The sequence below is a fragment of the Amaranthus tricolor genome, chromosome 2, assembly GCF_026212465.1.
Source record: "Amaranthus tricolor cultivar Red isolate AtriRed21 chromosome 2, ASM2621246v1, whole genome shotgun sequence".
In the NCBI taxonomy this organism is placed as follows: domain Eukaryota; kingdom Viridiplantae; phylum Streptophyta; class Magnoliopsida; order Caryophyllales; family Amaranthaceae; genus Amaranthus; species Amaranthus tricolor.
In genome coordinates, this window is record NC_080048.1 from 27036319 (window position 1) to 27053489 (window position 17171).

Here is a 17171-nt window from a genome sequence, read left to right on the forward strand (position 1 = left end):
CTTCTATCACCACTCCTCCTCCACATCCATCGCCTCCGCAAAGGATCATCACATATCAGCGTGCTAGTCAACGACGAGCTCCTGCTCTTAATGTCATTGTGGAGGTTGACGAGTTCACACCATCATCATCCATCGTTGCGCTAAAACAAAAAAGGCCGGAGATTGTAGTTTAACAAACTTTGTATATTCTTATTTGATTTGAACTTCTTGTATGACTTTCCATGATTGTAATATATCTTCGCATTATTTTCATAATTAATTTTTTCAAATCAAGCTGGTTCATAATTGATTATTATGGAATAGATGGTATTGAACTAGTTTAATGCAGGTTGCGCTAACTATTTAGGGGAAATGAAAGAAAAAAAAAGTTGCAGGTCACAAGCAAACCGCCACATGAAGTGGCGGTTTACCAGGGACCAAACCGCCACATGAAATGGCGGTTTGCCTTGACCAAACCGCTACTTCATGTGGCGGTTTATTAATTAAGGCAAACCGCCATCTCAAGTGGCGATTTTGGCTGAAAAAGTTAAAAAAAAAAAACAAATTTTCAGGTGAACGGTATTGTGGAAAATACTTTCCCACATTATGTAAGGTGAGAATTATTTTTTTTAGCAATATTCTTGGAAAACTTTCGCAAAAGTTGTTATATTGCCGGTTTATCTAAAACTATCGACAGCAATTTAAGCATTATTTGAATCCAACTCTTAATTATAATGTTCCGTCGCCCTCTTGGGTCTTGATCTCGAACTTGGCTGCGCGACTAATTTCCAAAAAGGATGGGAGATGACCTTCACGAGGCTTCACTTTCTTCCTCAATACCTGCTCTTGATTCATCGAACATTGGCTTTCAGGTTTGTTTCTTTCTTTTTTGAATTTTCCTTTATTTTTAAGTTTTTGTTTTGATGTTAAAGTGTAAACCGAATTTTTTTTTTAATTTATAATTTTAGCTTTTGAAGAAGCATGGTTGGAAGGAAGGAACCGGTCTTGGTGCTTCTCAACAGGTTCTTCTTCTTTTTTCTTTCTTATAACCAATTTTTACCTTGATAAATCGTTTCCATGATTATCTAAATAGGAATATGATTTAAGGGTATGTTTGTTCGAATCTTCCTTGCAAAACTGTAGTTTCATGATAGGATTAAGGGGTGAAAGCTTCCAATTTGGTAATCAATCAATAGATTTTTACACTTTGTTTTCTGTTTAATTTGTCATTACAAATTTGTTTTGGCAATGAAATTAAAATGATGGATTTCTGGCCTGGTATTCCAATGACAAAGAAGGGAAGCCTTGAGTTTAGCATTTTCTGCCATTAAAATAGTAAAAATGGGGGAGATGCCTTTCAAAATACAGTGCTCCTGCTATATAGTCCTTACTTACACGTCACTGAAATGAGTACCTTAGTAATTTTCAGCGTTTTCTGCCTTTAGTGTACTTAGACTTTACATCAATACTCTCTCCTTTAATCCTTGACCCCAAGTATCGAAATTTGGGAGTTTTTTATCCGTTTGAATCGCATTCTCTTTGGCAGCCCGGGCACGTCCCGTCCACTCAATTGACTCCATAAAATACTTCTTTCTAATCCTCTTTCAATTATTGTAGCGAGAAGATTTTTCCATAGGAGTTTTGAAGGTATATCTCCATATCTTTTGGTAAGGGCTAGAGCTTTTGCTGGGAGGATGGGGGGTGGGGCTGCTAGTAGGGCCATTAACTAATAATATTTTGGAAGGAGATATGGAAAGTAGGATGATTTTAGCTGATGGGAGTAATTCTAAGGTATAGGTCACAAGTCCTATCTTCTTAAGAAAGGAGTAGGTTCAAAACTATTTAGACGCTAATTTTTCATTTGGCCTTTGAACGACCTTTGTCTATAGGATTATAACTTCAAACACACACATACACCACACCTAATCCCCTTGCAAACTGTGTCTTAGATATTTATGCTTGAGATATTGATTCTCTCTGCTTCACACTAGTCCTCATTTGTGCAATGGGAGAAGTTGAAAGTTGCCTAGAGATTTCCTTTATCAATGTCTTTTTCAAGTTTTGACGCTCCTTTAACTAATCTTGGGGACTGCCAAACTTCTTCAATTTCTATTAGGGCCAAGACTAAAGTAAATATTAATAATGTTTTTTTATCAATGTTTTTGTGATTATAATCCAAGAAATTAAAGGATGGTATTCCATATACTCGTGGTACAAGGATTTTATCTAGTGTAACATATTTCGCCAACTAATTTGCTTTATGAATTTTTGATTTGCTCAAATTGGCTCAAAAATAACCCAAAACCCAACCATAATTCAATTATTTTTTCATTTGCAATTTGCAAGAAGATTAGTGAATTATGTGACACTGAATTTTGATTAAAGTAGTTTTTGGAACATTAATCCACAATCTCGTTCGTGTGTATTGTATCTCACTCTTATTGTTAACAAACACACAAAGAGGCTTTTTTAATTTCATAAACTCAAAATCTTCATGATAAAATCGCAATAAGGCCTTTATATCATCTTGAATTTCTTGACTAACTAATAAACATATAATTAAGTTAAAATGACACACTTAATTAAAATTCTTACCTAAAATAAATAACTAGGATAGTCAATCAACATATAATTATCTCGTATTTTACGTTCAACTGTAAAATAAACCTTACCCATACATTGTAAAAACTAGAAATAAAATAAATTGCTATACTCTTGTTACCATTCGTTTGATCGTATCATGTATAACGTATAGTTTAACTGGCATTTTGGAAATCAAAGAACCAATATTCATTTAATGTCACATGCACCGCAAGTAACTTTCGACATACCTAATAACCTATTTCTTATTAATTTCAAAATGGTATGAGACAGAGATTAAATGTTCTACCACTTCGAGCTTTAACTTTTTCCAAAAATGTAATCATAAATGATAATGTTTGGGAAACCATGCAACTTAGTAATCTTAGCCTAGAAGGATTGAGCTGGCATAATTTGTGAAGGGATGAATAAGGGCAAGCTGACAAGGAAGAGAGTGCATTTTATCAATCTTGCAATAAACGCCATGGCACCGTTATAATGTCTTTCTTATCACATTCAGTAAAGCTTCCATAAAGTGCAATCTTCCTTATCAAATTAGAATAAGAGGAGGTTGAAGTAAACTTGCTGAAGTTGATACATTGTATTTGCGCCTTTGACACCTATGTTGTGTTGATTTCTTCTATTAGAAAAAAATTCCTTGACTTTTTGATGGTTATTGTAAGTGAGTTAGGGCTAAAGAGAAGACTTTGATGTGTTTACATGAATTTTCCCAAAGTGTCGAATAGAAAAAGTATTGGATGCAATTCTTGAATGAGGAAGTTAAGGGTTTCTCCTTAGGGCATATAATGTTGTCGGACTCTATCATCTAGCTTTAGATTATAAGTGAGCACCACTGAATGAACCAAAATCACAAGCTTTTATAGGTGGAGTGACATAAAGCATTCAGCTATTTCTTTTGTCATTTGTAGACGTTTTGGCTCACTCTAAAATAGTAGTCATGCCTTCGTGTGCCACTCGACTAGTCTCGCTGCTTGGCTGAGTCAAGCTTATCCAATGCTTTAACTAGTGCTGGATGATCAAGTTTCTTCAATGACCCAAGTGCTAAATGACCTAATGCTTGAACGTAGCACACCCATATGTTAGTCCCACGATTCACGTCTGCAGACGTAAGTTGGAGATTTTTTATATCCATTGACGTAGACAGCGAGGATGAACCAAGGTGGTCTTGTTAGCTTGCTATGCATCCACATCAGCACACCCTAAGTCCTTGGGTTTTTCACTTGATAGAATTTTTTTTGTGCTTTTTCTCATAATGTTTCCAAATAGATACAATAATACGTAGGCTGGACCAAAGGGCTCACTTGGCTATTAAATATATAAACAAGTTTATAATAATAAATATTCTATCACACCCTCGAAGTCAATCGGGTAGCTTGCAAACATTGAGACTGTCCCTAAAATCATCAAAGAAAACGCAAGGCAGTCCTTTAGTAAAAATATTTACACTTTGGAATCTTGAAGGAACACGAAGAACAAAAACTTTGCCACGTTTAACTTTGTCATGAACAAAGTGAATATCAAGAACAATATATTTAGCGCACTAATGCTGACAAGAATACCTGACTAGTATATAGCATTGAAATTATCACAATAGATAATGGTTGCTTTAGGGATAGGTCAACCTGACTCAAGTAGCAATTGTGGATCCAACATGATTCAAAAACAACATTAGCTACATCTTTGTATTCTGCATCAATATTGGAGTTAGTTAAAGTAGGTGTCCGGACATCCTCCCCAATGTCCACATCAATATAAGATAACAAAGAAGTAAGAGAAGATTTATATAGGTGTAGACCAAAATCAATCGTTCCCTTAATATATTGAAGAATTTGATTTAAGGCAACCATATGTTCAACGTTTAGATCATGCATAAATTAAAAAAAAAATTGGACAACATAGGAAATGTTAAGCATAGTAAAAGTCAAAAACTGAAGAGCGCAGCTAAAAAACGATAGAGAGTAGGATCCTCATAAGGAGCACTTGCATTAGCACTTGCTTTTTATTATTCAAATAAACCAACGAGGTGCCTGTTTAGACCATAGGGTGATTTCCTCGGCAAACAAACATGATTTGGTTTATCTTTGTCCCGAAAACTCATTAGTTGATGCATGTAAATTCTTTTGTTCACATTTCCATATAAGAATTCATTCGAGCATCTCACTGACGTATAGAAAAGTCCTAGATAAGGAAATCAATACCTTCTTGGTGCGTTTTACCATCACCTACAATACGAGCTTTGTACCTCTCAAAAGTACCACCAAAATGAGTTTTATGTCGTAATATCCATAAAGAGCGTTTGATATTAACATTATCAACATTAGAACAAGAAACAAGATCCTGAGTCTTATATTTAATTCATAGTGAAAAAACATGGTTGCGGTCGTGAACAGGGTCGCGATTGTGATTTGCGGAACGGATCGCGATATTATAATATTTTTGAAATATAAATTTCATATATAAACTGAAAGAATTTAGAATTAAAAATTATATATTTATATTAACACCTTAATGTTTTCATAAATGCATTAAAACTCTAAAATGCCAAGAGTACTTGTAAAGTATTATATTTCCTAAAGTATAAAGTAAAATATCATATTCTTTTTAACCAATCCCACTTGTATAATTAATACTCTTACATTTTAGGCTTACTATAATAATTGCTTGTACAGTTGTAGTGTAATAATTGCTTTTACAATTGTACTATAATAATTGCAAAGCTGTGAAGATCAATAGCTTCCTCGAGAAGATATACTTAGTTAACATTTTAGGCTTGTAATATATGCTTGTACCGTTGTACTATAATAATTGCAAAGATGTTCCCTCGTATATTATTATTCTTTAAAAAATTATAAATGTTTCACTTCTCCTTCGTCCTCCGTCCTCCGTTCTCATCCTTCGTTCTTTCAGTAACCAAAGCATCAACTAGGCTTCACTTCTTCTCTTCTGTCCTTCCACATACATGTTTCACTTCTTCCTGAACATCAACCAAGACTCCACTTCAGATAATTAACCAAGACTTCTTCGTCCTTTTAAAACCTCAACCGTTGTCTGCAATTTTGAGAACTCACTTGTAATCTCCGTGGTTCGGTGGCTTGTAATGGTTGATACGGTTGACTTTCGTTCTAGCTCGCCATTTTTTGAAACTTCGTTCTAATACGTGAGAAATCGGAACGGTAAAAATAAATACTGTACAAAATGACCGTTTCGAGATGACTCGGTGGAATTTTGATTCTATAATTTAATTTAAGGAACAAGGTCCCACGTCTAACCTGAATAGGAGTGGAAGATGAAATTGTTCGAGAGTTATCATTGGATAAATTGTGAAGATGTACTTTATATGGATGGACATCAAAATCTAAGATATCATATGAAGTAGGTGATGAAGAATAAGTTTAAGAAAAAAGAGAAGTAGATTCATCAAAACACACATGGCGAGAAATTAGTATTTTCCGATTTGAGATGTCATAGCATTTGTACCTTTATGAATATGTGGATAACAGAAAAACAGGAAAGCATAAACACCCAAAAATCCGTAAGTGAGAAATGAAAGGCACTTTGTGATAGAGAATATGAGTTTAGTATAGTTCCCAAAAGATTTAGAAGGAATATTGTTGAGGAGGTATGTAGTAGCTTGTAAGGCATGAAATTAGAAGGAAAGAGGCATATAGGCATGACAAAGCACTATGCAACTCTTATTATTACAATTTCAATCTTTCGCTTAAATTTGCCAGTTTGAGGAGAAGTTTGGGTTCAGGAAAAGAGAAAACTTATGCCATGATCGATACAAAATTTATGAAATAGTTTATTATCGAATTCACCCCGTTTTTACATTGAAAGGTTTTAATTTCACTTTCAAATTGAGTCCTAATATTTGTTCGTAAAGATACTAAGAGACTGTATATGCTAGATTTTTGAATAAGAGGAAAAGTCCCCCAAAATTACTATAATTATCTAGAAGAAGAACATATTTGTATTTAGAGGGACTAGTAACAAAAAAAAAGTCCACTAATCCGTGTAGATTATATCAAATAGGTTAATAGTTCGAGATGAAGAAGCATAGAAAGGAAGTTTCTTTTGTTTTCCCAAAGGACAAGAATGAAAAAAATTATTTGGAGCTTTATTAAAATAGATAGAACTATGCGTCAAGACTATAAAATGACATCTCCTGGATAACCTAACGAGAGTGCAAAATACTAGAACAAAGTAATGAAAAATTAAAATTAATGGATGATTAATTGGCTCTAGTAGTTGAGGGGAAATAATAGAGATCACCCTTGCTCTCACATGTTATAATTTATCTCCCCGTGCCTAAATCATGCACAGAAAAACCATATGGATCAAACTCAACGACATCATATTATCAGTGGTAAAGTTTAGGACGAAAATAAGATTTATGATTAGCTTGGGGCTATGAAGGACATTTTAAAGAGTAAGAAAAGAGAGGCATAAGAGAATTTATCAGGAAGTTCTTCAACTCACTCAAGCACGTTTGCATTAATGACCTTGGCTTTAGGCAAGCTTTCTTTCCTAAATTCTACATTTGTACCGGCTTAGAACTATGTACATTATTCAAGAGTCATTCACCCTAGCATTCTCTAGACACAACTCTAGTATATACAAGAACATACAAGGGTGTTTTCTGGTCCCATCTATAACACTGATACCAATCTAGTATGTACAAGACTTTTCTAAAGTATACTCCCCTCTAGATTAATCTAGACACACCCATATTTTTGAGAGATTTGACTCTCCTCTAGAATTCACAAGACCACCAAGCTCGTGCTAAATGGATCACAAGCTACTTGCTTATATTCATGTCGTAAGACAAGTCAAGCCTTTCCCGAGTCTTGGTAGCTAAAGTTGACCAAGTAAAGAAGCTTTTGTGGGCTAAGTAAAGGAAAAGTGATAGAAAAGAGAAAACTTAGAATGTAGGAAAGCTTCAATGTATTGTACTTTATGAATGCTTTTCAGGGTTTTTCTGACAATGACCCCAATTGAGCATTTAAGGCTTCTTAGTCTAGCCCTCCTAAGTTCCATAGTGGCTCACAAAATACCACTTGCCCTTAATGTAGAATTTTAGGATATTACGAAGATACTTTTTGGGGATTAATCTAGAACTCCTTTTTAGAAAATCAGTACCTGGAGGTTTTTAGATTCATCAAGTATATACAAGAACTAGTTACAGGGTTCAGATGGCCCTAAACACACTATTGGAGTCGGCTACGCGAACTGGGCTCATAGACATGTTGCTCAAGAAGTTCTGAGCAATCTTGAACATCATTATAACCTAATCAGGCCACGATCATTGTTACCTAGAATGTAATTCATATAAAATGGGAACATGGAGAACTTATCAAGAGTGACTCCAAAACGATTGACTAATTTAAATATTTTTAAAATAAATTTAAAAGAAAAATTGAAATAATAATGGGTAAAGTACTTAAAAGAAGTTAAAAAGAGAAGGAAACAAGGCTACTAACATGCTAGAAGGCAAAAGACTATCTCGAGAAGGCCGTCATGAAGCAACCAAGCCTTGGTGTATTCCATCGATGGGTTACACATACAAAAGGACCATCTCGTCGCCTTCAAATTTCGCTAATTATTCACTCAGGGTATTTTCTTGTCCAAAATGAGGAGATGACTACAATTATTCACTCTTGAGACAAAATAATGTTTTTGTTGACGCTTCGAGCCTGATGGCTTCCCTAACCAATCATAAACTTGTTGAAGTGCATCATAAAAGGGCTTAAGCAAGACACTCTACTCATAGTATTTCACATATACCCTTTGAAAATCTTCAAACAATGGATGATACTTTGTTTACCATTCATAAGATCTCTGCACTAGTTTTTCTAGAAAGGGCACCAATAATTCCATTTTTAGTCCCCTTTTTATATAGTCTATTATAATCAATTTCAAGTCGCTTAGAGAGAGTCCTTTCTTGATCGAATGGTATATAAATTTTTTTTAGTCTATTGATTAGTCTCCACCTTGCCACCTTTGTACTGCAAACACTATGGCCAATAGCCCTTTTTCACAAGCAATAAGGTGGTTGACACTTATTGAGGCCTTTTATCCAGAACTTTGCTATCATAGTAATAGGGTGGTTTTCTTAGTTTGAACAACTCTTGCATATATGGTCTTAATATCTCATTAAATGTTGGTAAATTTCTAGGATTGTACGACAACAATGCATAAACCTTAACTGTAACAATAAGGAGTCGACTACATTAACCATATTAATTTAAGAAAGTGTCGCCAAGAAAGATTATAAACTATTTGGCACTATCTAATAAACTAGTATCAATCGAATATTAACAAATTTAATTATGAAGTGAAAGGCTTAAGGACCTCATAATGGTAAAGGATAAGAAGTAAAATCAAGAGAAAAATTGGGCATGAATCAATGGACAAAGCAAACACAAAGAAGTTTGATAGGTGTCTTAGACACCTCCTCTAATAAGATTGTATTTTATTAATGATTCAATAATACATAAATGATAGTACCCTCCCTTGGCTTGAAGTTACCCACTCCAATCCAAAGCTCCCTACTTTAATGGAAAGGCACTCTAATATAACGAAAGAACTCTTTTGACACTCAAATCCTAGTTGCTCTCTTTGTATTATTCTTTACACACTCATCCCAATGATGGTTTAGGTCCATATATAGGCCTCCTAAATCATAAGAATAAACCCTAGGACAAATAAACAATGCAAATCAAAAAACTCGTATTTTCCCCAGCTGCATAATCTTCTTCCTAAAAAAAATAAATAAAATAAAAAAAATAAAATAAAATAAAACTAGAGCGGCATCTATGCTATTCTCAACATCATTTCTTCCACCATCCTTTAAGCTCTTTATGCTCTTGAGGTCTTCCTTCATTTCTTTGCACATTATTTGAATGTACCCCTTCTTCTTTCAATATTAACACTCCTTGTTACGATAGTCATATCTTCCTTAGGACTTTTGTCTCTTGTGGTAACCTGTCTCCTTATTATTTTCTCCTCTAGAACCTTCATCAAACTAGCATTATCCACAACACTTCTTGTCTTCCCCTCCATATTTCACCATGAATCTATTATTATTTCTCAATACCGCCAATGCTAGATTAGGAGTAATAGACTTACTTCCAATAAATAATGTTTAAACTATATTTCTATAGTTCTTAGGAAGAGAAGTCAAAAGAAGTAAAGCTTGCTCCTCATCCGACAATTAACACACAAGTTGTTTGAATGTGTTAATGTGATCTTGCATACTTGTATCTCCTTCTTTATGAATTGATACAACTTCTCTCTCAATCAATGTTTCTTATTAAGAGACTTCGAAGCATACACCGCTTGAAGCTTCTCTAACAACACATCGGGATTGTATCCTTCAAGTAGTTATACTTGATTACGAGTGTAATGGAAAGCCTAATAGTACTCACTACCTTCATCATAGATACCCATTCTTAACCTCTAAAGATGTAGGCTTTGTTTTTCAAGAGCATCATCAATACCTTGTTGAACCAACAAGTCTTTAATAGAATTTTTCCACACTTACAAGTTCATTTTTCCATCAAATAATAGATTATGGAACCTTTTTCCCTCACTCACCGTGTTTCTTCCCCAAACTCCTTGCTTTCACTCACCAAAATACTCGAAAAACACTTCCAAGCTCTAATACCAATTGAAGTGAAAGGGTTAGTGACATCAGAATGGTGAAGACAAGAAGTAAAATCAAGAGAAATACAGTCAATGAATCAATTGACAAAGCAAACACAAAGGATGAACAGAAGGTTGTTTAATAGGTGTCTTAGAAACCTCCCCCTCAATTAAGATTGTATTTCATTAATGATTCAACAATGCATCAATGACAAAATCTTCACCTAGCTTGAACTTGCATGCTCAACCCCAAAGTTCCCACCTTTACTGGAAACACACTCTAACACAAAGAAAGAACTCTTTTGGCACTCACACCCTAGTTTCTCTCTATGTATTAGCCTCTACACACTAGTCACAATGGTGATTTAGGTCCATATATAGGCCTCGAAATAAGAGGAATAAACCCAAGGACAACCAGATAACTTGCCCCCCAAGTATCGTGCAAATAAAAAAAACTTGAATTCACCCCTTCTCCATAATCTTCTTATTAAAAAAAACCTAGAGCGACATCTTTACTATTCTCAACATCATTTTTTCCACCATCCTTCAAGCTCTTAAAGTCTTCTGTAGAGCATTTGAAAGTGCACCTTCTTACAATAGTGTCATTCCTTGTTACTATAGTTATTTCTCTTATGGCAACACATTCAAATCCTAGTTGCTCTCTAAGTATTAACTTCCACACATCAATTCCAATGAGTATATAGGTCCATACATAGGCTCCTAAATTAGAGGAATAAACCCTATAAAAAATAGACAACTTTTCCCCAAGTATCGTGCAAATTTATTTGCCCAGGGTTCTCACCTCATGTGTCACCACAACAACCTCGCAAGTTGCTTGCACCTTGCACCTTCACCCTCTCTATATTTGGTTAAGTGACAAGGTCTCTATCACACACACTGAGCTTAGTGAACATCTCTTTCTCGCAACAAATATGGATCAGCAACCGAAGTTAATCTCTCATTCCTTCTCATACGACATTCCTTCATCCGCAAGAAGTGCTCTATAATCTTCTTCTTCAACAAAACCTAGGGCCGCATCTCCGTCATTCTCAATATCATTTCTTCCACCATCCTTAAGCTCTTCATTCTCTTGAGGTTTTCCTTCTTTTATTGGCACATCATTTGAATGTGTACATTACTCTTACAATAGTAACACTCCTTGTTACTATAGTCATTTCTCCCTTTGGATTTTCCTCTCCCTTGGTAACGTTCTCTTTAATTCTCCCTATACTCACCAACCTGACCTTTCCCACTACTCATCTTCTCTTCTCCTTCACATCTCACCTTGAACCTATCATACTCTCTCAACACTACCAATGATTGATCAAAAATACTAGACTCCCTACCAATGAGCAATCTTTGAACTATGTTTTTATAGCGCTTAGGAAGAGAAGCCACACGGAGTAAAGCTTGTTGGTAAGAGACTTCAAAGCATACAACGCTTGAAGTGTAAAGCGCTTGAAAATTCTCCAACAACACACCGGGATCCGTGTTGTACTTGATTTCGGGTGCAATGACAAATTTAATAGTGCTCACCGACTTCATGGATACCTATTTTTCAACCTCAAAAGTTTTAGGCTTTGTTTGCTCAAAAGCATGATCAATACCTTCTAAATCAACAAGTCCTCAATAAAATGTTTCCACATCAAAAAGTTTATCTTTTCATCAAACAACAGAATATGGAACCTTGTTCCCTTACTCATCTTGTTTCTTCACCAAACTCTTTACTTTCACTCACGCAAATATCCAAGAAAACACACCAAGCTCTTATACTAATTGAAGTGAAGGGTTTAAAGACCTCACAATGGTGAAGAACTGATGCGTGTTTGGGTTGGAATTCTTCAATGTAATGTGAAGATGCAAATCAGCCTTCAAATCCACGCGATGTAACAACCAAACAATCCGTAAACACAAACAAACAGTGACTTATCTTCACACAAACAGGATAAACGTAACCGGATAGTTCTTGGATTGAAAGACTAGGAGTTTTAATCCTCCAAGGCCAACAATCCCCTTAATACAACCAAGGACTACTCTCAGTTGCAAAAGGTGATGATCTTGCACTACTCAAGATCGTTGAATGTTCATACACATTCAAGGAGAAAACAAAGGATCAAAATCAAATGAATTCTGATTTCTGAAATTTTCAAACTTAAAACTTGTTTATTACAAGGCTAATGCCATCTATTTATAGACATATGGGACGAGGGAAATACAATGAGAAGGCTAATGACACGTCTAACTAATAATAACGGTCATAAAGGAACACGTGCACCACATGTGATCATTTAAAAGAATGAAAAACAAACTAAACAAAGCATTCTGATTTCCGACAGAAAGTTGCTGACCAGGCGACCTTCCAGCTGCTTTCTTGTGCTCTTCCCAACGTTTATAATGGTCACTAAGAGTCTTGGTAGCAAGTTCCTAGTGTGGAGATTCCATTTCTACCTTTGGTGGCTCAAGATACCATGAAACAAGACTTGGCCAAGGCGTGCTAGGTCCTCTGGTCAGAACAAGCTTGCTGAGCTGTTCTGTTCTGTTCTGAGCAACCTGTTGACTGGCTGACCTTCATAGCTGGTTTCAATGGGTTGTCCATGATGTATAGCAATGTCCTTGGGCCAAGGCATGAAGTTCCATGTACCAAGATTCCATTTTCATCTTCCATGGCCTCTGAATCCCTCTTGCTTGGACTGTGCAAGGCGTGCAAGGTCAGCTGTTCGTCAGTTGTTGCTTTGCCCTGCTGTGCTTCTGTTTGGAGCCCTGTTTCTTCTTCTTCTGTTGAGTAATCAGCCTCCTTGCTTGTATTTGATTCTTGATTTAGTTCTTCATCCATGTTGCTTATGTGAGTCATCATTGAACCATCCCAATATGGTTCAAGAACAAGAAGTAAAATCAAGAGGAAAACAATCAATGAGTCAACGGTCAAAGAAAACACAAAATAAAGAACACAAAGATGTTTAATAGATGTCTTAGACACCTCCCCCTCAAATAAGATTTTGTTTCATCAATGATTTAACAATATATCAATGACACAACCCCCAACCCCCCTAGTTTGAACTCACACACCCAAGCCCAAAGTTTCCAGCTTTAATAAAAACACACTCTAATAACAAGAAAGAAAGCTTTGGCACTCAAATCCTTGTTTCTCTCTATGTATTAGCCTCCACACACCAATACCAATGATGATTTAGTTCCATATCTAAGTCCCTAAATCAGAGGAATACACCCTATGACAAACAGGCAACTAGCTCAAAGTATCGTGCAAATTAGAAAACTCGAATTTGCCACGGTTTCAAGGTGCTCGAACGAGCACCAGTTCTGTTGTCATTACTGTTTTGTCAACCCCATCATGCCTCGTTCAAGGCATAGCCAATTGTACATCTTGTGCGTCTTCTTGCTTGGTTCAAGGCACCCTTTAATCATCTCTTTGATCACTTCATGTGGTGAACCAAACCTTAACTCCCATACTTTCTTGCACACTCAATTTCCTCCTCCAATGTGCAAGCTATGGAATGACTAATGAGCAATAAGAGTTGGCACTTCAAGTCGTCTTGAAAAATTTGGGGCCTTGTGCAAAATTTTTATTCTGCGCCTTATGTGTTCGTCTTGTAAAATATTTATTTTATTAATAAACTTAACATACTTCTTTTATTGATTAACTTTTTCATATACGAGATAAAGAGAGGGCCTTGTGCGGTCGATCACCTCGCACACCCTCAAAGACCCCTCTGGGTACTTGCCCTAACAAATCTAAATGATAATCTACCTATGTTACAATCCTTTACTTATCTATTGTCGTATTTGCAAATTATTTGCAAATGATAGCCTTAGTTTAGGAATTTTGCAAACTATTATCTTATTTTTTTTTTTTTGCGAATTATAGCCACTAGAGTATCAATGCTTACATCGTTCAGGCCAAATCAACTTTAGGTTAAGTGCGGAATTCTATGATTTGGCCTGAACATCGTTGACATCGATATTTTGGTGGTTGTTATTCGCAAAAAAAATTAGACGTTGTAATTCGCAAAAGGTCTAAACTTTTAAGACAGTAATTTGCAAATTATTCATTCGTTAAATCTCAAATTTTTATCGCATTTTTCCTCCTATGATCCTTATCTTTTTCTCCCAATCTCTTCCTATTTTAAGGTTGCAAAGTTTAAACCATTCACGTTTGCAACTGCTGCACTTTTCAGTTTTATTTGCACATGGTCAAACCATTGAATATGATTTTCTTTCATTTTGTCTTCATTATGTGCCACTTTAGAATCTTTTTTTATATCTTTATTTTAAATTATATCCTTTTAAGGTATGCCCACGCATCCATCTTACATTAGGCATTTCATCTACTCTTATCTTTAACAATAATCTCCTCTTCTGACATCTTTACTTTGGGTCAAACGAAAATTCAACAAAAGTTCCCTATCCTTGGTGGAATGCTTGGGGTCAAAGTTTTTAAAATGTGTCGCACATAAACATATACAAGATTTTCTTTTTAATTTTTGGTAGCCCATATTCTCATTTAAGTGACACGAATAATTAAGGACGCTAAACCTCTATGTCGCGCACAACTTATTTTGTGTCGTCCATATGTTTTCGTTTTTCTTGTAGTGGTTGTCAAAAATTATATTAATTCATTCTCAATGATATGTGATGTTAACAGGGTAGGTTGGAGCCTGTAGAAGCCTATTTGAAAAAAAACAAAAGAGGTTTGGGAGCAGAAAAGACGAAAAAGAAGGCCTTGCAATCATCTACAACAACTATCTCTGCTGCAGAGAAAAATGTAAGTTTGTGCTGCATATTTTACACTTCTCAATCAATGATGGGGCTATCGTTAAACTTGCAAAAATTTAAGAGTTGATTCAGATTGTTTCCATAATGGAGATGGTTTTTATTGCTCATTTTTGAAGAAATTCTAATAAAAATTTCTATACTGCTAATGTCGGGATTATTTAATTTGTCTCAGGAGAAGAAAACGAAAAAGGAAAAAGCACTCTCAAAAAGAATGAGAAAAATGCTTGAACAGGAAAAGCGGCTGCAAGAGAATGAATTTCGACAAGCATTCTTCAGAGAGTTTTGGCCGGATAATGTTTGATATCGACACTATTTAGCAATTTTGCCACTCATTCGTTTTATTTTTGGGCGTCAAAAATAGCTGCATGGAAACTGGAAAGTGAACATCAAGTTTATGGAGTTGGAATTGGAGAAAGAAATACTCTTATTGTATATAGCAAAGTGTTGGGAGTCTTGTTTTCATATATTTTTTTAATCTTGTGTAGAAAAATGGGTTACTCTTCTCTTTTAACTCTAGGTTGTGACTTGTGACCTGCGAAACACGGACACGGCAGTCAACTGACGTGTCGCGTGTCCGACATGTGTCAGACACGGACATGCGAAAATCCGTGTCCGACACGCCAAATGAAGTGTCCAATTTTTTAATATTTTTCCGGACACGTGGACACGGCAAGGACACGCGACGGACACGGCAAGGGACACGTGTGTTATTTAAAAAAAAAATTGAAAAAGCTGAAAATAAACTCCTCAGTTACTCAAAGGTCCCCGTGTTCCAAAATTCATGGGTAGCATTTGCTACCTAAGGTTATATTGTAGATCCGCCATTGCCTGCTGTTGGTGGCTGCTGCCGACTGTGGGGGAGGAGGTGTAGCTGGCGGATGCAGGCTGCTCGTGGGGGCTCGACCGTGGCTGCTGCCTGCTAGAGTGAAGGAGGGGTGGCTTCACAGGGAGAAGAGGAAGAGAGAAAGAAGAACAGGGAGAGGAGGGGTGGCTTCACAGGGAGAAGAGGAAGAGAGAAAGAAGAACAGGGAGAGGAGGCGTGTGCTGATGCTAGGGAAGGGTTTTGGTCTCCCATAAAAAACCCTAACTCATTTGTTATTTTATTTATCTATTTTCTTGATTAACTCTCTCACAACAACTCACATTTGCTTTGTTCATACATTTTTTTTAATACGATTATAATCATATAATTCTAACCTCTTTATTTGAGTAATTGCAATTTATTTTTAATATAAAAGTGTTAATATTTATATTCCTATATGAAAGAAATTTATTAAAACTAATTTAAATAATTTAATATATAATTATAAAATCTCCAAAAGTTATTTAAAAGATTAAATAATAACTTTGTAAAATCTCAGCGTGTTACACTTAAAAAGAGAGTTTAAATATATTATCTTTGTCCTTAAAAAGTTTTCATTTGTCTTATTGAGCGTTCCGTTACCTTATATATGGATGATGTGTGATGATCAAAGTTAAATTTACCTATTTATTTGGTTTTCTTTGATTTGGTTTGTATGACTATTTTAAACACTCATGTTGTTTATTTGGTACTTATTTGCATTTTTTGTGAGTTTTATGTTTTTAAAGTGTTTATTTACATATATCAAATGAAAGATTGTAAAATTATCTTCAATTTGATATATTTATTATATTACCATTTACGTGTCCCCGTGTCCGCTATTTTTAAGTTGGCGTTTTCCCGTATCCGTGTCGTGTCCGTGTCCGTGTCCGTGTCCGTTTTAGTGCAACCTAGCTTGTGACAGTTGGATTTGGTACAATATTGCGAATCTCACATCTTGTTCTTGTCAGTTGGACTAGTATGTATAATATAAATTTGGGTATTACTAAATATCGCCGTCTTTTTCATTTTATCATCATCCTATAAATAATGAATTTTCAAGATTATCCCTGCATAATTTTCGAACTCAAAAACTGTAATATCTCTCTAAAACTCTCTAAAAACACTATGTTAATTTAAACAAGCTAAAAGTGTACATCGAATAACAATGGCGAACCAAAACGAGCATGATAACGATTCGATAAGTAATTAATCGATTCAAAATTTTTCAAAAAAAAAATTTCCAGAACCCCCTCCAGTTGCACAAAATGTGCAACCAGACCTAGAGAGAGTCGTACAAAAAGTGCGACTGGAC

General features: G+C 35.4%; 1 protein-coding gene across 1 annotated transcript; it reads left to right on the forward strand.

Moving 5' to 3' along the window:
* The first annotated feature begins 676 nt into the window (after window positions 1–676).
* LOC130805682 (uncharacterized) lies at window positions 677–15531 on the forward strand. The gene is made up of 4 exons (XM_057670462.1): window positions 677–851; window positions 948–1001; window positions 14885–15004; window positions 15188–15531. The coding sequence occupies exons 1-4, from the start codon at window positions 777–779 to the stop codon at window positions 15314–15316; spliced, it is 378 nt and encodes a 125-aa protein (XP_057526445.1). The 5' UTR covers window positions 677–776; the 3' UTR covers window positions 15317–15531.
* The last annotated feature ends 1640 nt before the right edge of the window (window positions 15532–17171 follow it).